Source organism: Rhinoderma darwinii, chromosome 3, assembly GCF_050947455.1.
Source record: "Rhinoderma darwinii isolate aRhiDar2 chromosome 3, aRhiDar2.hap1, whole genome shotgun sequence".
Classification (NCBI taxonomy): domain Eukaryota; kingdom Metazoa; phylum Chordata; class Amphibia; order Anura; family Rhinodermatidae; genus Rhinoderma; species Rhinoderma darwinii.
In genome coordinates, this window is record NC_134689.1 from 5,923,556 (window position 1) to 5,945,999 (window position 22,444).

The 22,444-nt window shown below is 44.9% G+C and overlaps 1 protein-coding gene across 1 annotated transcript in view; it reads left to right on the forward strand.

Moving 5' to 3' along the window:
• ARFGAP3 (ARF GTPase activating protein 3) overlaps nucleotides 1-22,152 on the forward strand; it is a 30,608-nt gene extending 8,456 nt beyond the window's left edge. The window contains exons 3-13 of the mRNA XM_075855605.1: nucleotides 1,864-1,967; nucleotides 2,400-2,444; nucleotides 5,627-5,673; nucleotides 10,851-10,990; nucleotides 12,427-12,558; nucleotides 13,000-13,143; nucleotides 14,612-14,752; nucleotides 15,343-15,466; nucleotides 15,985-16,075; nucleotides 16,987-17,108; nucleotides 19,640-22,152. Coding sequence (XP_075711720.1) covers nucleotides 1,864-1,967; nucleotides 2,400-2,444; nucleotides 5,627-5,673; nucleotides 10,851-10,990; nucleotides 12,427-12,558; nucleotides 13,000-13,143; nucleotides 14,612-14,752; nucleotides 15,343-15,466; nucleotides 15,985-16,075; nucleotides 16,987-17,108; nucleotides 19,640-19,657 — 1,108 coding nt within the window. The 3' untranslated portion in view covers nucleotides 19,658-22,152. The remainder of the gene's footprint in view (nucleotides 1-1,863; nucleotides 1,968-2,399; nucleotides 2,445-5,626; nucleotides 5,674-10,850; nucleotides 10,991-12,426; nucleotides 12,559-12,999; nucleotides 13,144-14,611; nucleotides 14,753-15,342; nucleotides 15,467-15,984; nucleotides 16,076-16,986; nucleotides 17,109-19,639) is intronic.
• Nucleotides 22,153-22,444: the final 292 nt, after the last annotated feature.

Below are 22,444 nucleotides of genomic sequence, written 5' to 3' on the forward strand. Positions count from 1 at the left end.
GATCTCGCCGTGTAATCCTGTAGATAGTCTAGACTCGGCTTTTGTGATCCGTGTAGAGATTTCCTTGTATAACAGATCTCCATGTGATGTGGTGATCCCGGCATCTGATTTACAGGATGTGTTGCCAGAACCCCCTCCTCTGCTACAGATCACCACTAACATATCATGGAATTGCCATATAAGCAATGGTCACCAACGTCTAATATCGGTGACGTTATCCCTCTGTTGTTCCCATTGTGGCTCTCCAGCTGTTGTTGCATGCTGGGAGTTGTAGTTCTGCAACAGTTGGAGGCCACTGCCATATTACTGCTCATTAATTTCTATACCCCCCCCCCCCCCCCCCCCCAGGTTAGTCGATCCCTCTGTAAATGATGGACGTTATACATGTGTTTTGCACAGATATGAGTATTTTCTGTTAACCCTTTCGGCGCTCGCAGGCGTCGTATTTGTACGTTATTTATAGAAATCTCCTTGAAACGGGGCTATGAATCCTGTGGAGAAAAGAAACTGGCTTTGTTGCCCATAGCAACCAATCACAGCACAGCTTTCATTTTTTAAGAGCAGAATATGAAATGAAAGCCGCGCTGTGATTGGTTGCTATGGGCAACAAAGCCAGTTTCTCTCTTCCACAGGTTTTTCTGGCGTTCGCCTTGTATTGTGATATCGTGTAAACGTGAAACGTGGTCTCGTAAATGGCTCCCAGGAAGGAGTTATCCATCGAAAAGCAATCTGCTACAGTCACTTTGAAAAACGCAATGTATAGTCTGTGGGAGAGTGCTCGCCTGCAGAAGGTTTCTCTTGGTGGCGTGCAGTGTTGGGCCCTCAAGAAATACGCTGAAAACAGTATATCCAGGTCAGCAGCAACTTTCAGCACTCCAGCTGTTGTGAAACTACAGTTCCCATCATGCCCTGACAGCCAAATGCTTTATTATTCCAGCCCAAGGCTGTCCGGGCATGCTGGGAATTGTAGTTTCACAACAGCTGGAGTGCCGAAGGTTGCCGACCCCTGTTAAACGTTACCGACCACGACCTGGACAACCTAAAAAAACAGGAGGACGAATTTCAATGTTCCAAACGGGACAGAATCCTGACCGGAAGAAAAGCACGTCTATCGCGACTGTCAAACGCCGCCTTGTAGCTAGAGGGGATGTGTTGCTGTCTCTTTCTTAGGCCCCATGCACACGGCCATGACCGTAATCACAGCCCGAGACTGCGGGCACGGTCAGCCGCCCGCATTTTCGGGCCCTGCTCCCATACAAAGTATGGGAGCACGGCCCGTAAAACACTAAAAAACGGACATGCGCCATAATTCCCAGCGCAGTTCTACGGCACGGACACCCATCCGTGGTGATACGGAAAGGTGTCCGCGGTCCATAGAGCTGAATGGGGCCGTGATTCCGGTCGTGTGCCTGGGGCCTTAGGCCCAAAGTTTCTGAGTCGAAACTTCATATACGTGACTGACCGAATGCCCCGCGTGGATCTGCTGCGATCGCTTCTAAGGGGGGAGACTTTGAGAGGAAAATTTAAGGAAATCAAAGATCAAGTGATTTATAATCAATGTTCATGGGTGTGAAACGCAGTAAATCCACATTCATCGCAACTTCACTTTTATTTATTTCCCAAAAAAATCTATCATTTGGGTGACGTATCGAAATTAATAAGCAGTTGTGTATGGGGGGGGGGTCGTCTGTATATCCAGGGGCCGAGAACCTGTTCTGATACACTATAGCGACTGCTGCACCTGTTTTTGGATATGGCCTGAATGGGTTTTCAGCTCCTGGATGTAAACTGGATTGGTCCCATTCACTGACAGCAAGCAATGAGATAAGAAGTGGTAAGGAATGTAAATACATGGTCTGTAAGAAATGATGTGTTAACGGAGCGGTGTCACGTGTGTTCCGTTTCAGGCGAACCAGACGTGGGGCCGAGCGTCGATCTACTCAGCATGTCCCCCAAGGCGAATCTAGGTAACCCCGTCATGTCATTCTTCATCCTGTAAGTCCATGACCTCGGTCACGTCTGAGCGCTCTATAGCGGGGTCAGGCCCCTCGGCCACCGCTCGGAGGTCTCTCTTACTGTCATTGCTTAGAATGTGTCAGGTTTCCAGTGAGTGGTGCCGAAGGGGTCTGACCCCCGCTATAGAGATGTCATTCTGAAAACCAGCGGTGGTCCGAGATCAGATGACCCCCGCCCCCCCAATGTCATCCCCTCGCCTGTATGATTGCCCGATCAGATCATTTCTACTGCATTTCCCAGCGAGCTCTTAAAGGGGGCGATCTGGTGCCTGTAGAACGGGCCCTGGGCCTGTGTCGCCCCCTTGTGGTGGCAGCTGGATGTTGCGGCTCGTGTCGTGCCCATGTAAATGTCTGTCTTTTTGTTTTTTATCTTTCATGTTTCAGATGATTCTATGAATTTAGTGTCTGCAGGAAGCGCACCTACCAAAGGTGATTCTCCTCCTGTTACCCGCATCTTCACCCTCCTCCTCCTCCCGCACCTCCATGTAAGGGGGAGGGGACACGTAGCGGCTGTGAGGTGGGCGCAGATTACCAAGTATTCATGGCCACGCAGTTTTACCCGCAAAATTGTAAAGCCATTTAGACCTTGTTCGCACGCCGTATTTTTGCGAGTTTACAGCTTGGATTGTTTCATGTTAATTCTCGTCACGTTTTACGCCTCTAAACTCCTCAAATACACGTGTTTGTTGAAAAGCAAATATAAAAACGAGTATTTTTGAAGTGTTTGATGCGTTATTTTTTTGGGGGTTATTTTGCCTCCAATTTACGCCGTGTGAACACCGCCCTACTATCCATGTGTAATCTGCGCGCACCGCACGTGGGGTTCTGGCCAGACACAGAAGCCGCTATGCGTGTCCTCGCCCCCCCAATCCTCCGCAGCGCACACGTTTCCGATCTGATGAGCTGCTTAAAGGGCCGCTGCGTTCATAAAGCTTTATTATTCCGACACTACAATTTGGCCATGTACCGGCCCTTTACATGGGCACAAATCAGGATGTAAAGGGCACTTGCTCCAGGGAAAAGTAGCCGCACCAGAGTGCGTTCAGGTCTTTTTGATTTGAAATTCTGTTAATCCGGCATCCGATAAACCGGAAAATCTGGCAAAGAATGACCATACAATGTGGAGTTTGACTAAACCGAACAGAGAGAAACCGTAAGAAATGTAAAGGGACAGCGGCAGATGTTTAGCTCCTGGTCCCCCTGAAGGGTCTTTACCATTACAGACCTTCCATGATGATCCGGCGCCTGCCAGGACCCATTGATGCCGGATTAAAGGAATTTTACTGTAATTATCTATGATACACAACACATTTACAGTGCTCGTCTCTAGTCACATCATGGTGGTCCAGCAGCATCGGGGGTCCCGCTCGAGTGAGCACGCACCCCTCCAGTCTGGATATCATGGGGGAGGGGCTTGGCTTGGGGGTTTTGTGACTTTGAGTGGTATGCACCAACGTCTTGAACGCATCGCTTGCTTTTTTCTTATTGGTGAAGGCCACATGGGTGAGTGAAGGGCCGGTCCACTCCAACATATAGATTCCTCACGGTTTTCAAAATTCCTGCTTGCTTTCAGTGAACAGGAACATTCTTGTTTACATTCCGAGGCTAAAACCCTGTCCTGACCTACTACTTCTCACAGGTGAGGGTTTGTTACACTTCTGTCCAGTCTGGACAATCCTCTGAGCTACACACATCCGCAGCACTAATCTCTCTCCTGTGCTGATGGCTTGTTACAATGTATCAGTCTGGACTCCAGGCTGTTTAGCTCACAGGATTGTCTAGACTGGTTACAATTGTAACAAACAGCTGTGAGCAGTGTTAGGTCTGTGCAGGTTTTCAGCCTGGATGTATGCAGGTATCCCATTCAATGACCACAAGCAGAGATTTTGAAAATGGTGAAGAATTCAAAGCAGTTGCAGAACTTTTGTTTCTACAATTATTCCATTTTCTTTCCATTGAAACAAAAACCCTGTAATGTTCCGGCTTATTTACACAGGTCTCGCCACAATTTGCATGGGACTGACCTGTTTCTGTAGTTGGGTTTGTTTGAGATTTTGCACATTTAGACGTCTTCATTGCAGCGCATCAACCGATCCCATCGTGGCGCTCCGTAAGCGCAGTCTTGGAAGTAAGAGCTGTAATCTAATTGGCTCCTACTGATGACTGCTCCGGTTCTGCTGAGACTACACTTTAGGATGTTTCCTTGTGAGACCAGCAGGTGTCGCTGTTGCTGCAACTTTACGTATAGTTAGAGTCTCTGTCACCACATTATAAGTGGCCTCTCTTGTACATGATGTGATCGGCGCTGTAATGTAGAGAACAGCAGTGTTTTATTTAGAAAAACGATCATTTTTGACGGAGTTATGACCTATTAGCTTTATGGTAATGGAGTTTCTCAATGGACAACTGGACGTGTTTTACTGTATGACCAAGTGGGCGTTGTACAGAGGAGTGTATGACACTGACCAATCAGTGACCAATTCACATCATGCGCTTCTCTCCATTCATTTACACTGCACATAGTGATATAGTTATATCACTATGTGCAGCCACATAAACACACTATGACGTTACTGCAGTGCCATGACAGTGAATATACATTACCTCCAGCCAGGACGTGATGTCTATTCACAATCCTGACCGCTTCTGTAGCGTCTCTGTGATTTACAGCACAGCACAGCGAGATCTCGCGAGACTATGCCTGCTATGCTGTAAATCACAGAGACGCTACAGAAGCGGTCAGGATTGTGAATAGACATCACGTCCTGGCTGGAGGTAATGTATATTCACTGTCATGGCACTGCAGTAACGTTATAGTGTGTGTGTGTGGCTGCACATAGTGATATAACTATATCACTATGTGCAGTGTAAATGAATGGAGAGAACTGTATGACGCTGATTGGTCACTGATTGGTCAGCGTCATACACTCCTCTGTACAACACCCACTTGACCATATAGTAAAACACGCCCAGTTGTCCATTGAGAAACTCCATTACCATAAAGCTAATAGGTCATAACTCCGTCAAAAATGATCGTTTTTCTAAATAAAACACTGCTGTTATATATACACTACAGCGCCGATCACATCATGTACAAGAGAGGCCACTAATAATGTGGTGACAGACGCTTTATTACTAGGACCACTGTTCTCTACATTACAGCGCCGATCACATCATGTACAATATAGGCCACTTATAATGTGGTGACCGAGACGCTTTAAATAGTGACCTAAAGAGGCAGTAAACCCAGCTAAGGGGGAGGCGGTAGTGCGGTGCGTAGCTTTGATGAGACGCGGGCGTGCGGCGTTGTACAACATGTACTTGCCCTGTAGATCTCCCAGCCCTTCTCCGATGCATGTCAATTACTCTGCTATCTGTCCATGAAAAGGGCTCAGGTTTGGAAAAATTTTCCACTCAGAATGGTCCAGAACTTTGTGCTTGGAGCAGCTGTCATTTCAGATTTCTTTGGCTGCGCTTGTCATGTGCTCCCATGAAATCCAGCTGAGACATGAATGACGGCCTCTGTTATCCCAGCCTGCCTGTGCGCAGAGTGACCGATGCTCTGTGTCCAAGTCTTTGCATCTCATTAATCACTATTTTTTCACTTGCAGACGTCAGTTCACTCCTCAAGAAGAAGCCAGGACCAGCTAAGAAAGGGGTAAGAGGAAAAAACACATTATACTTCAGAGCTGCATTCATAATTCTGCTGGTTATTGAAAACTGTCAGCAAGCTTGTTAACTAAGCTCATGAACTAGCATGGGATGCTGGGAGATTTCAACCCTGAAGACTGCACAGTTATGACTGCAGCTCTGGAGTATATGACTGTAGTGTTGTTTAATGGCATCAATGACAAGAAGTGTAGAAACCCCCATGATCCCTACTTTATATTACGTATCTGCAATTCTGAGAACCTCTAGAGACCTTACATCATATTTGACTGATATCAGCCGCTCCTCTTATATCACTCCAGTACTATTATATCCTCCGGAGACATTACATCATGTGTGACTGATATCAGCCGCTCCTCTTATATCACTCCAGTACTATTATATCCTCCAGAGACATTAAATCATATGTGACTGATATCAGCCGCTCCTCTTATATCACTCCAGCACTATTATATCCTCCAGAGACATTACATCATATGTGACTGATATCAGCCGCTCCTCTTATATCACTCCAGTACTATTATATCCTCCAGAGACATTACATCATATGTGACTGATATCAGCCGCTCCTCTTATATCACTCCAGCACTATTATATCCTCCAGAGACATTACATCATATGTGACTGATATCAGCCGCTCCTCTTATATCACTCCAGCACTATTATATCCTCCAGAGACATTACATCATATGTGACTGATATCAGCCGCTTCTCTTATATCACTCCAGCACTATTATATCCTCCAGAGACATTACATCATATGTGACTGATATCAGCCGCTCCTCTTATATCACTCCAGCACTATTATGTCCTCCAGAGACATTACATCATATGTGACTGATATCAGCTGCTCCTCTTATATCACTCCAGTACTATTATATCCTCCAGAGACATTACATCATGTGTGACTGATTTCAGCCGCTCCTCTTATATCACTCCAGTACTATTATATCCTCCAGAGACATTACATCATATATGTGACTGATATCAGCCGCTCCTCTTATAACACTCCAGTACTATTATATCCTCCAGAGACATTACATCATATGTGACTGATATCAGCAGCTCCTCTTATACCACTCCAGTACTATTATATCCTCCAGACATTACATCATATGTGTGACTGATATCAGCCGCTCCTCTTATAACACTCCAGCACTATTATATCCTCCAGAGACATTACATCATATGTGACTGATATCAGCCGCTCCTCTTATATCACTCCAGCACTATTATATCCTCCAGAGACATTACATCATATGTGTGACTGATATCAGCCGCTCCTCTTATATCACTCCAGCACTATTATATCCTCCAGAGACATTACATCATATGTGACTGATATCAGCCGCTCCTCTTATATCACTCCAGCACTATTATATCCTCCAGAGACATTACTTCATATATGTGACTGATATCAGCCGCTCCTCTTATATCACTCCAGCACTATTATATCCTCCAGAGACATTACATCATATGTGACTGATATCAGCCGCTCCTCTTATATCACTCCAGCACTATTATATCCTCCAGAGACATTACATCATATGTGTGACTGATATCAGCCGCTCCTCTTATAACACTCCAGCACTATTATATCCTCCAGAGACATTACATCATATGTGTGACTGATATCAGCCGCTCCTCTTATAACACTCCAGCACTATTATATCCTCCAGAGACATTACATCATATATGTGACTGATATCAGCCGCTCCTCTTATAACACTCCAGTACTATTATATCCTCCAGAGACATTACATCATATGTGTGACTGATATCAGCCGCTCCTCTTATAACACTCCAGCACTATTATATCCTCCAGAGACATTACATCATATATGTGACTGACATCAGCCGCTCCTCTTATCACTCCAGTACTATTATATCCTCCAGAGACATTACTTCATATATGTGACTGATATCAGCCGCTCCTCTTATATCACTCCAGTACTATTATATCCTCCAGAGACATTACATCATATGTGTGACTGATATCAGCCGCTCCTCTTATAACACTCCAGCACTATTATATCCTCCAGAGACATTACATCATATGTGACTGATATCAGCCGCTCCTCTTATATCACTCCAGCACTATTATATGCTCCAGAGACATTACATCATATGTGTGACTGATATCAGCTGCTCCTCTTATATCACTCCAGCACTATTATATCCTCCATAGACATTACATCATATGTGACTGATATCAGCCGCTCCTCTTATATCACTCCAGTACTATTATATCCTCCAGAGACATTACATCATATGTGTGACTGATATCAGCCGCTCCTCTTATAACACTGCTGTACTATTATATCCTCCAGACATTACATCATATGTGACTGATATCAGCCGCTCCTCTTATAACACTCCAGCACTATTATATCCTCCAGAGACATTACATCATATGTGTGACCGATATCAGCGGCTCCTCTTATATCACTCCAGTACTATTATATCCTCCAGAGACATTACATCATATGTGACTGATATCAGCCGCTCCTCTTATATCACTCCAGCACTATTATATCCTCCAGAGACATTACATCATATGTGTGACTGATAACAGCCGCTCCTCTTATATCACTCCAGTACTATTATATCCTCCAGAGACATTACATCATATGTGTGACTGATATCAGCTGCTCCTCTTATATCACTCCAGCACTATTATATCCTCCAGAGACATTACATCATATGTGTGACTGATATCAGCCGCTCCTCTTATAACACTCCAGTACTATTATATCCTCCAGAGACATTACATCATATGTGACTGATATCAGCCGCTCCTCTTATATCACTCCAGCACTATTATATCCTCCAGAGACATTACATCATATGTGTGACTGATATCAGCCGCTCCTCTTATATTACTCCAGTACTATTATATCCTCCAGAGACATTACATCATATGTGTGACTGATATCAGCCGCTCCTCTTATATCACTCCAGTACTATTATATCCTCCAGACATTACATCATATGTGACTGATATCAGCCGCTCCTCTTATAACACTCCAGTACTATTATATCCTCCAGAGACATTACATCATATGTGACTGATATCAGCCGCTCCTCTTATATCACTCCAGTACTATTATATCCTCCAGACATTACATCATATGTGTGACTGATATCAGCCTCTCCTCTTATATCACTCCAGTACTATTATATCCTCCAGACATTACATCATATGTGTGACTGATATCAGCCGCTCCTCTTATATCACTCCAGCACTATTATATCCTCCAGAGACATTACATCATATGTGTGACTGATATCAGCCGCTCCTCTTATATCACTCCAGCACTATTATATCCTCCAGAGACATTACATCATATGTGTGACTGATATCAGCCGCTCCTCTTATATCACTCCAGCACTATTATATCCTCCAGAGACATTACATCATGTGTGACTGATATCAGCCGCTCCTCTTATCACTACAGTACTATTATATCCTCCAGAGACATTACATCATATGTGTGACTAATATCAGCCGCTCCTCTTATATCACTCCAGCACTATTATATCCTCCAGAGACATTACATCATATGTGTGACTGATATCTGCCGCTCCTCTTATATCACTCCAGTACTATTATATCCTCCAGAGACATTACATCATATGTGACTGATATCAGCCGCTCCTCTTATATCACTCCAGCACTATTATATGCTCCAGAGACATTACATCATATATGTGACTGATATCAGCCGCTCCTCTTATATCACTCCAGTACTATTATATCCTCCAGAGACATTACATCATATGTGTGACTGATATCAGCCGCTCCTCTTATAACACTCCAGTACTATTATATCCTCCAGAGACATTACATCATATGTGTGACTGATATCAGCGGCTCCTCTTATAACACTCCAGTACTATTATATCCTCCAGAGACATTACATCATATGTGACTGATATCAGCCGCTCCTCTTATATCACTCCAGTACTATTATATCCTCCAGAGACATTACATCATATGTGTGACTGATATCAGCGGCTCCTCTTATATCACTCCAGTACTATTATATCCTCCAGAGACATTACATCATATGTGTGACTGATATCAGCCGCTCCTCTTATAACACTCCAGTACTATTATATCCTCCAGAGACATTACATCATATGTGTGACTGATATCAGCCGCTCCTCTTATATCACTCCAGTACTATTATATCCTCCAGAGACATTACATCATATGTGACTGATATCAGCCGCTCCTCTTATATCACTCCAGTACTATTATATCCTCCAGAGACATTACATCATATGTGTGACTGATATCAGCCGCTCCTCTTATATCACTCCAGTACTATTATATCCTCCAGAGACATTACATCATATGTGACTGATATCAGCCGCTCCTCTTATATCACTCCAGTACTATTATATCCTCCAGAGACATTACATCATATGTGTGACTGATATCAGCCGCTCCTCTTATATCACTCCAGTACTATTATATCCTCCAGAGACATTACATCATATGTGTGACTGATATCAGCCGCTCCTCTTATATCACTCCAGCACTATTATATCCTCCAGAGACATTACATCATATGTGTGACTGATATCAGCCGCTCCTCTTATATCACTCCAGCACTATTATATCCTCCAGAGACATTACATCATATGTGTGACTGATATCAGCCGCTCCTCTTATATCACTCCAGCACTATTATATCCTCCAGAGACATTACATCATATGTGTGACTGATATCAGCCGCTCCTCTTATCACTCCAGTACCAGCCTCGCTCCTGACAGTAAGTGCATGCGCGATGAGGAGATACGGCCGGCGCTGCACTAATGAGCGGCGGTTCAGGCACTGAAGAAAGAACATGGGGGTATTTTGTAGTGTACCCGCCATGTTATGTCTTCAGTGCCGCCGCTCATTAGTGCAGCGCTGGTCACATCATCCTGACCCCGCGCACTTGTCAGGACTCCGGAGCGGGGCAATGGTTGTATTACACGTCCGCAGCCCCGCTCTCATACATTCATGTGTTATACTGAGCTGTGCGGCCGCGCAGCTTAGTATCAAAATACATGAAATAACTGTATCAAATTTTCGATGCATCCCTAGTGTCAATATTCTGTTTATCAATCCCTGTTATGGTGACTAGACTCTACTATATCTTTCTATTTTGCAGTTTGGGGCCAAGAAGGCCGGTCTGGGGGCCCAGAAAGTGAGCAGTAAAAGCTTCAGCGAGATTGAGAAACATGCCCAGGCCGTAGACAAGATAAAGGAGCAGGAGATAGCGAATGTCAGCAGGAAAACAGAGGAGCCCATGTGAGTATGACATCCGACCGTACATAATTAACTGCTCCCCTGCCTTATAGTAACTCTGCTAAGCTATCTGTAAACGGTCAACAAGTTTCTGTGCAATTCACAACCAGCAGAATAGTGAGTGCAGCTCTGGAGTATAATACAGGATATAACTCAGGATCAGTACAGGATAAGTAATGTCATGTATGTACACAGTGACTCCACCAGCAGAATAGTGAGTGCAGCTCTGGAGTATAATACAGGATATAATTCAGGATCAGTACAGGATAAGTAATGTAATGTATGTACACAGTGACTCCACCAGCAGAATAGTGAGTGCAGCTCTGGAGTATAATACAGGATATAACTCAGGATCAGTACAGGATAAGTAATGTATGTACACAGTGACTCCACCAGCAGAATAGTGAGTGCAGCTCTGGAGTATAATACAGGATGTAACTCAGGATCAGTACAGGATAAGTAATGTAATGTATGGATACAGTGACTCCACCAGCAGAATAGTGAGTGCAGCTCTGGAGTATAATACAGGATATAACTCAGGATCAGTACAGGATCAGTAATGTAATGTATGTACACAGTGACTCCACCAGCAGAATAGTGAGTGCAGCTCTGGAGTATAATACAGGATGTAACTCAGGATCAGTACAGGATAAGTAATGTAATGTATGTACACAGTGACTCCACCAGCAGAATCGTGAGTGCAGCTCTGGAGTATAATACAGGATATAACTCAGGATCAGTACAGGATAAGTAATGTAATGTATGTACATAGTGACTCCACCAGCAGAATAGTGAGTGCAGCTCTGGAGTATAATACAGGATGTCACTCAGGATCAGTACAGGATAAGTAATGTAATGTATGTACACAGTGACTCCACCAGCAGAATAGTGAGTGCAGCTCTGGAGTATAATTCAGGATGTAACTCAGGATCAGTACAGGATAAGTAATATAATGTATCAGCTCTAAATATCTTGTCTCTGGGAGTGGAGGAGAGCAGTGTACAGGCAGCGGTTGACCGTCAAGTGATTCTCTTCCTACTTCCCAGCAGTCAATGGGGTTCTCATCCACCAATCTGAACTCCTGACATTGATATTATGATATTGTGGCACTATGTAAATCTTTGCCGCCAAAAGACTTATTGTGTTCAATCAGCGCCCCCTAGTGGCAGCTGCAGGCAGACAGAATTTTATCATTTAGTTCTCTGGCTTTGGGACGGAAGAGCATTTTGATATCTATCTAGGAAGCCAAGCTACAACCCCAGTGAAGATATTAGATTATTAATCCGCATAGAACTTTGTATCCCGTTTTAGATAAATAATAAAGATGTGGAGTTATTATATTACTTTGGTTATCCTTTACCCTACACCGCACCTCAGGTGCCGGGAGCGGCTGCCACCTCTAACGTACCATTCTCTATATGTGCCCGTCTCTGTTCCAGCGTCTCCTCTCTGCGTCTGGCTTACAAGGATCTGGAAATACAACAGCAGAAAGAGGAAGCGAAGATGAAGAACCTGCCCGCCAAGAAGAAGGCCGAAGCCGAAAGACTCGGGATGGGTTTTGGAAATCGAAGGTAAATCAAGTAAAGGGTTTGTCCACCCAGAGCAGCCGCAACTCCCCCCGACACGGGGGGGGGGGGGGGATCACTGGGGACCGGCCCCTGTAACCAGCCAGCATGTCCGCACCGCCCGTGCAGTGTATAATAATAACTACGGCCTTATAATACAAGGTCATGCAAATCCTACAGAGGAAATCCAGGGAGCGCTGTCCCGTACCCCTAATATAACACGAGCAAATGGTAAAAATTTGTGGGGCCCAGATCCTTTGTCACTTCCCTTCTCCCGCAAAGGATTGTGGGTGATTATTGAATCGGATGACACACCTCCCCCCAAAAAAAATCAATAAATGTTTATATGTAAAATTTAGCGGGACTTTTGATTGCATTGGTGTCCTGTAGGGGGCGCTGTCATGATCTGTGATTACATACGTTGCCTTGTATCGTCTCTGTCCTCAGCGGGATCTCACATTCTGTTCTGTCTGAAATGCAAATGATCGAGCAAGAAGCCCCGAGGAGCGCCAAACCCAAGAAGATCTATCATGACGAGGACCCGGACGACTTCTTCTTCAGTAGCGGCGGCGGCGGCAGCTCCCGATCCCGGTGAGATATGAGATATCACACGTGTAATATGAGGACCAGTCGTCTCCTGACGTGGCTGTTTTGCTAAATTCTTGTGTTCTCCATGATGGAACTACACAAATCCTAGCAAAACTTAGCATGAGCCCCACCCCCGCTCAGAGCTCCTACACATGGATGAACTCTTCATTAAAGGGCTGTCCACGTCTTAGAAAAAAAATCTGAAAAGGCGACAAAGTGTTCGGGCGCGTTCAGACGGGCGCGTTCCTCGTCATGTGCTGTACGTGGAAATAATTGACCGCACACGGACCCGTTCATTTCTATTCAAGCATGCGAGAGTTTTCACGCCGTGCCTGTCCGTGGCGTGAATCTCCCTGCATGTCCTATATTGGTGCGTTTTTGTACCTATTGTAGTCAATGGGTGCGTGAAAACCACAGACCGCACACGGGCGACGTGTGAAACGCGGGCAGCACACGGATCAGTTACAAAGAAACGCAGAGAAATGTAAATATGTGCATGCACGGACGTGAACGCGTGCCGCACGCAACGCACACTGATGCCAATACGCGACGCACAAGGACATGAAATGTATAAACAAAGTCTGCGTTTTTTTACGCACGCATGTCGGACACGCTCGTCTGAATGTAGCCTAAATCTGTGATGCTACAAGTATTATCTCAATATCTTACGTCGGATGGACACCGGCGCTCGCTGTTTACACAGACGTGGGCAGTCGGGGGACTTGATTTGCATAACGGGTGTATAATATCAAAAGTAATATACTTGTAACCAAAAATTGTCCTTTCTCTATTTTTTTTCTTTAACTTAAAGGGGTTGCCCACTTTATAGAAAATGTTGACTGGAACACCATGTGTGGCAATGTATTTACACCAAATAACTGGTATCACGTATTAAAGGCTCCCCCATTCTGCTCTAAATCCCCTGCTTCCCTCTATACAGCACTTGAGAAAGCGGTCCACCACTAGGGGGAGCTCACTGCATACAGATATATACAGCTCCCATAGAGTTACATGATCATATTCTGCTACCTGCAGCCACCACTAGGGGGAGCTCACTACATACAGATATATACAGCTACCATAGTGACATGATAACATTCTGCTACCTGCAGCCTCCACTAGGGGGAGCTCACTACATACAGATATATACAGCTCCCATAGAGTTACATGATAACACTCTGCTGCCTGCAGTCACCACTAGGGGGAGCTCACTACATACAGATATACACAGCTCCCATAAAGTTACATAACATTCTGCTACCTGCAGCCACCACTAGGAGGAGCTCACTACATATATATATATATATATATATATATATATAGAGTTACATGATGATGATAATCAGCAGGACTTGGATCCTTTCGTCATCCCTTACTTCCATATTACTATAAATAACTGTAGGTGAAAACCCCTTTAAGGCTGTTGGATGTTTTTGCTGTTTGACTTTCCCCATTCTCTTCCTCCCCACAGATACCGCGCTGACCCCCCAGAACCGGTCACTACTTCATTCCTGAACTGGGACGACCAATCCGACGATTTCTGGAAGAAGGAAATGTCCAACAACGACTCTGACACGACACTAAGCTCCAAAATCTCCAGCTATGACGACCGGTACGGACTTCAGCCACTTCATTCCCATCATGCATTGCTGCTTTCTAGACAGATTCTCTACTTCACCTTTTCTTCTCCTTTCATGTTTGGATTTACGATTCTGTTTTCGTGTTCCCAGAGCAGTGCATTGTGGGAGCTTAGATGACTGTAATATAAATGGAACTAAGCAGTTAGGTCACATGTCTGAGGGGCGGAGCTAAGAGCATGGCTGTTACCAAGAAGCAGAATTGTGAAAGCAGCTCTGGATGTGAATAGTGAAAACATTGCAAATTAACTTAAAATAAGTGGGAAATTTGTTAAAAGGGGTTTCCAGGACTTTTTATTGATGGCCTGGCAATGTATGATTGGCGGGGTCTGGACCCTAGATCCCCCCCCCCCCCCCTCTCCCCCTGTAAAATAAATTAGGTTGAGCTGCAGTACCAGACCCAGCCACATCTGTATGTATGGCGCTGTGCCTGAATAAAGGGGTCGGACCGCCACCGATCACACATTGATGGTCTAGACAACCCCTTATTTACACTTTTGGGAGAGGTCGATCATTTTGAGTTGCATGTAGATTTGTAATATTTATTTATTTTTTCTTATTTTAGACCGGCCACCCGGCGTAAGCCCGACCTGGATCCCGCTCCGCTCATGGACGACGCCCAGAAAAAATTTGGGAACGCAAAATCTATTTCTTCAGACATGTATTTTGGAAAACAAGACAGTGCTGATGTGAGTTATAGGAGGACCCGGTCTGTTTAAAGGGGCAGTACACACACGAGACCCCCGCCTCTGCCGGTCAGATGCGTCTGTTGCTCTGCCGTCCATTTACCGAAGGGGCTGTTATGGGGAAATAACGCAGTCACTAAATCTGCGGATGATGGGACAGGACGCAGCTCTCCTTATTACCAAACCTTGAGCCGGTTTCTAGAAAATCCATGGTGATCGTAGCGGAGTCCGACTCTCCGTTTACATAGCGCAGCTGAGTACACAGCCGGTCCCTCGGCGGCAGCTGCGTTCAGCGCGAGGAAAAGCTGTCCGCTTGATTGATTATTTCTATTCTGAACGCGGGATCTTCTCCTCTGCAGTTTCCGTTCTCGTGGTCTCTCGTGTATATAGGTGAATGAGCCCATACATTACACATGTGACTTTATGACGTGGGATTGCTCTCTGGCGTACGGCATCGGGTCTGTTATGTTCTGTTGTAGTGTCGCGCGGCCGGTCACCTCTCTCTTCTTTCACCACCACAGTACGAAACAAGGGCTCGGCTAGAGAGACTCTCAGGAAACGCGTCCATCAGCTCCGCCGACCTGTTCGATGACCAGAAGAAACAGACCTCAGGTACCCGACACCAGCATCACAAGGAGCCCCCCCCCCCCCTGCTGCTTCACCCTAAAGCCCCGCCGTAAATATGGAAGTGTAGACTACTCTATAGCGAGCCAAAGACGTCACTTGTTTGTTAGGGCTTTACTTCTGCCACAATGTCCTTATCATAATCCGAGCCAGAGTCCTGATAAGAGACGGGGAAGTAGCGTGGACCGGTACAGGCTGCTCACTACTTGTTGTGTCGGCTGAGAACCGGCTGCCATAAGCAGAGTACAGATCTATATAATCTGCTGCCTTCAGCCGCCACAAGGGGTAACTCACTAAAAACTGTGTTATTGTGTAATGTTTAGTCAGTATGTAGTGAGCTCCCTCTAGTGGTGGCTGCAGGCAGCAGAATATTATCATGTAATTCTATGGGAGCTGTATGTAGTGAGCTCCCTCTAGTGGTGGCTGCAGGCAGCAGAATATTATCATGTAATTCTATGGGAGCTGTATGTAGTGAGCTCCCTCTAGTGGTGGCTGCAGGTAGTTGAATGTTATCATGTATCTCTATGGGAGCTGTATATATCTGTATGTAGTGAGCTCCCTCTAGTGGTGGCTGCAGGTAGCAGAATGTTATGTAAATATTTTCTTCCATCTCCGTGATGTAAAGCCTCAATGTTTCCCACCACTGTAAATCTCTAAGATATGCCAGAAATTGTGGGGTCCAACCTCTGGGACCCCCAATGATGCCTAGACTAGAGGGGCCTAGGCACAGCGCAGTTCCTGATTTGTATGCACCTGTGCATGGTCGAGTACCCCGCTATGCAGTGAGAAGAATCAGTAGGGGGCGCTGTGCTCTACTAGCAGATTACGGCTGATGGTTGATACGCGGCTTCGTAGTAGATCATGTGATTTTTATTAACACATTCTCGTTTGTTTTACAGCAAATTACAATCTGTCCAACGTCCTGCCCTCCGCCCCTGACATGGCCAACTTCAAACAAGGCGTGAAATCTGTAGCCGGGAGGCTTTCTGTACTAGCCAATGGTGTCATGACAACTATTCAGGTCAGTGCTATCTGGCATTGGGGCAGTCCCAGATCTGTGGTTCCCAACCTGAACCTCACAGCGCTGGGAGTTGTAGTTCTGCTGTGGGCCGGTGTATTATATGACCTGCAGTCTCGTTGAGCTCTATATGGATGTGAATAAATACTGCCCCCCCCCCCTCCTATGCCTTTAATGTGACTGTCCACCCTCGATCATTATTTTATATTCTAAATCTTAATAGATCCAACATTATTCGCTCGTTCATTATATCCTTACAGTGGTGGTAGGTCCTATCTTCTTTTTTTTTTTTTTTTCCCCTGATACAGAGCTCCAAATCCCCTGCATAGACCTGGAGACAAATGATAAAATTCTCACTGTCTGCCGTCACCACTAGAGGGAGCTCACTGCATACTGATTATACATTGAGCTTCAATAATCACACTGTACAGTGAGCTCCCCCTAGTGGTGGCTGCAGGAAGACAGAAGTTTATTATTTAAAGGGTAGCTAAACTTGTGACATGTCAGAAGTTTTGATCGGTGGGGGTCCGAGCATGGAGACCTCCACCTATCGCTAAACGAAGCGGCAGAAGAGCTCGAGTGAGTGCTGTGCGGCTTGGTTCCTGATCAGTTTTCATTGGATAGCCGAGTGAGTGGTGTACGGACTCAGACTTTATATTGAGCCCGAGGAAAGCCGATCAGAAATGAAGGGGCTCGGCTTCTGCCCCTTTTTGGTTTAGCGATCGGTGGGGGTCTGAGCACGAACTTTTCAAGTTGTGTTTTGTTTTTTTAAGGTTAGTTACACTTTAACTTTAATTTCTATGCAGGGGATTTGGAGCTTTGTGTCATAAAACATATCACCTCTATAAAGATAAAAATCAGTACAGAAAAGGAAACTGTGCAAAGGTAAAACATTCAATGTAAAGGGGGCTGTACCCGGTGTACACCGACAGGGAGACTCGTCTCTTACCAGCTTTACCTTCTATTAGTGCGCGCCCTGTGTGGCGGTTGGGGTAAGAGACGGCAATAAACAGAAATGAGTTTGGGTGATTTATGGCAGACTGGTAAATTATTCATCAGCCTCTTAATAAGTAACATGAGAAACGTGCAACCACCCGGAGAAGAAGAAACACCCAGAATGTATAACCTGCAGGAAACACTCCGGTCACACCTCAGTATATACAAGGCTCATTTATTCTGGAAACATTGGGAATGACCCGTAATTACTACTGAGGATCTCGTGTACATGACAGGAGCCTCACCTCATGTAGGTGGCACTGTGTACATACATTACATCACTTATCCTGTATTATACTCCAGAGCTGCACTCACTATTCTGCTGGTGGAGTCACTGTGTATATACATTACATTACTTATCCTGTACTGATCCTGAGTTATATCTTGTATTATACTCCAGAGCTGCACTCACTATTCTGCTGGTGGGGTCACTGTGTACATACATTACATTACTTATCCTGTACTGATCCTGAGTTACATCCTGTATTATACTCCAGAGCTGCACTCACTATTCTGCTGGTGGAGTCACTGTGTACATACATTACTTATCCTGTACTGATCCTGAGTTACATCCTGTATTATACTCCAGAGCTGCACTCACTATTCTGCTGGTGGAGTCACTGTGTACGTACATTACTTATCCTGTACTGATCCTGAGTTACATCCTGTATTATACTCCAGAGCTGCACTCACTATTCTGCTGGTGGAGTCACTGTACATACATTACATTACTTATCCTGTACTGATCCGGAGTTATATCCTGTATTATACTCCAGAGCTGCACTCACTATTCTGCTGGTGGAGTCACTGTGTACATACATTACATTACTTATCCTGTACTGATCCTGAGTTACATCCTGTATTATACTCCAGAGCTGCACTCACTATTCTGCTGGTGGAGTCACTGTGTACATACATTACATTACTTATCCTGTACTGATCCTGAGTTATATCCTGTATTATACTCCAGAGCTGCACTCACTATTCTGCTGGTGGAGTCACTGTGTACATACATTACATTACTTATCCTGTACTGATCCTGAGTTACATCCTGTATTATACTCCAGAGCTGCACTCACTATTCTGCTGGTGGAGTCACTGTGTACATACATTACATTACTTATCCTGTACTGATCCTGAGTTACATCCTGTATTATACTCCAGAGCTGCACTCACTATTCTGCTGGTGGAGTCACTGTGTACATACATTACATTACTTATCCTGTACTGATCCTGAGTTACATCCTGTATTATACTCCAGAGCTGCACTCACTATTCTGCTGGTGGAGTCACTGTGTACATACATTACTGATCCTGAGTTACATCCTGTATTATACTCCAGAGCTACGCTCATTATTCTGCTGGTTGTGATCAGACTCTCCCCACCCATATATAATGCGGGGGCAGTTTAATATTTCATAATTCACATTTGGTTGCATCATGGTGTGTATATGCAGCCTTATATAAACTAATGGACTCGAGCGGAGGCTGAGGCTTGTAGTACTCCAACATTTCTAATTTTCTTCTTCCTTCTGCAGGATCGGTATGGATCTTAACCCCACCCCCATCCACAGAAGTCACATTTTGGCGCATAACCAGGGACATGTGCTGTGCGTCCTCTGAGGAGGTCGTGAAGGAAATGAAGGACACCTCAATGTCCCTGCATGGGAGGAAGGGAACCCGTACAGATTCATTGTGCCTTGAAATAATTGGATGCAGTGCATTGTGGGAAAGTCTTCTCTTTTACTTTTTTGCTTCTTTAATAATATAAATGCTCCTTTTTAATGTTGAATGTCTCGGTTTATACGGTCATTGCCCGCAGTCCTGTAACTGTTGGGGTTTTCACTGCTGCTTCCCCTTTAAGAACGGCCAAAATCTATACAGCGGGGCAGCCGTACCATAAATCACTTTACAGGAGTCCCGCCGCCGGCCATAGAAGGAGATCTGTGTAAATGGGGAATAAAATAACAAAAAATTAAAAAAAATTCCTTTAATCCGGCATCATTGCACTTTCTGGATTATTAGTCGTCTGTATTAAATGTATTTGCAAGAGAAGAAAATCTCCAGGAGAACAGAAAATACACTAAACCGTAGAAGCTGCGCCGTTCTCAGCGAGGAATATTTTCCGGATTATCGGATGCCGGGTTAAGGGAATTATTCCGTGTGTGTAGATATAATGTGCACAAGAAGGTTGGGTCAATTCTGATGCGGTCGCCGGCTCATCTTCTGGTGAGATTCCGGATTATTTTGTAGATCTGTTCCAGATTATCGGAATGTCTGGTTGCCGTATTAAAGGAATTGTGCACTTGTAGATATATATGATTATTTTTTGTGGTTTTCTAGATTAGGGGGTGATTTATAACGGGGGGAGGGGGGGGACTGCATGGACCAAAGGCGTGACGCTCCTCAGGTATACGGCGAGATCGTCCCTGTATATATACACGCTCTCGACCACTGTGTGCGACAATCATCGTGGGAACCGCTCGTCCTGTAAACGCGAAATACTCGTTTATATGATTTATTTTTCACCTTTTTTTAGGGGCCTGTGAAACCGGAACATGGCGGCTGCGTAGCGGCAAATCACAGCGAATAATTGGCGACGCGATACGGCCTTTGTTTGCCCGGTCTGGCGGTTTAATCGCATCGCGTTGCCCCCTAACGAGCGGATCAGGGCGCCGTGTATTAAAAATACCCCCCCCCCAAAAAAAAAAACGTTCCTTGTTGCCCATAACAACCAATCAGAGCTCACGATTAGTGTAAGGAAAAGCTGAGCGCTGGTTCCCGTGAATCCGTATTGGAGAGACCGCCAATTCCCTCGACCAAGAAATGCGCAATGCCGACCCGTGAAAGCTTAGCATTGGAGACGAGGGGTTAAAATGCTGAAATTGATGGCCGCCATATTTCTGAACTCTCCAGCATCCCCGTCACTCTCCGCACGTATACTGTTAGCCGCCATTTATTTTGCTTCTCGCCGTCCGCCATGTTTAATATCGTCGGCATTGAGTCGTTTTACAGGTGAAATCTTCATAAAACTTGGAGTGCGTGGCATCTACTCTAGTCACAGCCAAAGCTGCATTCCAAATTCTTCTAGAGGCTGCTGCTATGGAATCTATCATCAGGCACACCACTAACCGCTCAGCTTGGGTGCGATAATGCACCGCCCTCTGATGCGTTGCATTGTGGGAGGAGTAGTGTTCACATCACTGGCTGAACTGTGGATGCAGCTCTGGATGGGACTAGAGTATAAGCCGTGATATAACTCGATTAGGTGAAACTTCAGGATTTGTAGTAATATGAGGTTTTAAAGGAAACGCACAAACATATCTGCGGTCACTGGGGGAGGGGGTGACCGCAGCTAAAGACCCCAAATAAGGAACTCCTGTAATCCATTATGTTCCGTGAGCGATGAGGATTGTATAAAATTGTCGATTTTGAACATAAATTTTTTCTGCGTAAACAAAATATTTTACTTCATTTTCTACTGATCTCTGATTTACATCAGGTCTACTCTAGTTGCCTCCAAAGCTGAATTCCAAGTTGCTGTTCCTCCTCTGCAGGACCTGGCTGTTGCTGCACTGCTGCTGTTACAGGCCATTCACTGAGGGGGTCTATCCGCACAGTACTGATGGATTCCGAGCAACAGTCAGCAAAATTGTGGACGCAGCTCTGGATGTGACTGGAGTATAGGACACAGTGAACACAAGCAAAGTTGTTTTTTTTTTTTTTACAAAGTTACATAACTTTATTCGTCGGTTTAGACCCGGACAATGACAGGTGGAGCTATGTTGTTTTTTTTTTGTTTTTTTTTTCCTTAAGGCTTTTTGTTTTTTCGTTAATTTAATTGGATTTGGGGATTTGGCGGTGACTGGAGCAGACATTTGCTGTGTTTTAGACAGCAGGACTCGTATGGTCAGACTCCAGTCTAAGCGTAGAAGCCATCGCTGTATTTTAGTTTTTCGTCCTTTGTGTATATTTGTCTCGTTTGTTAATCCTACAATTCGGAGTCTTTGTAATATTTGTATTCAGCAATAAACTTTACATTGGAACAAGATGGATCTCTTCATGGTCATTAAAGTAACACTTCCCCTTTAAATATGGGCGGGACTACCTGTGGCGTTCTCTTGTGTGAAGTGCTGGGTGACAACCACCACTGGCGGCCATGACTGCTTCCTATACACCAGTGGTCTGCAACCGGTCGCCAGATGTTGAGACTACAACTCCCTGCAGGCTCTGACAGCTGCAGCATGCTGGGAGTTGCAGTCCTACAACAGCAGGAGTGTCACATGTTGCAGACCTGATTGGCCTGTAAATCGAATTTCTTATTTTTCCCATCTGTGTCAGTC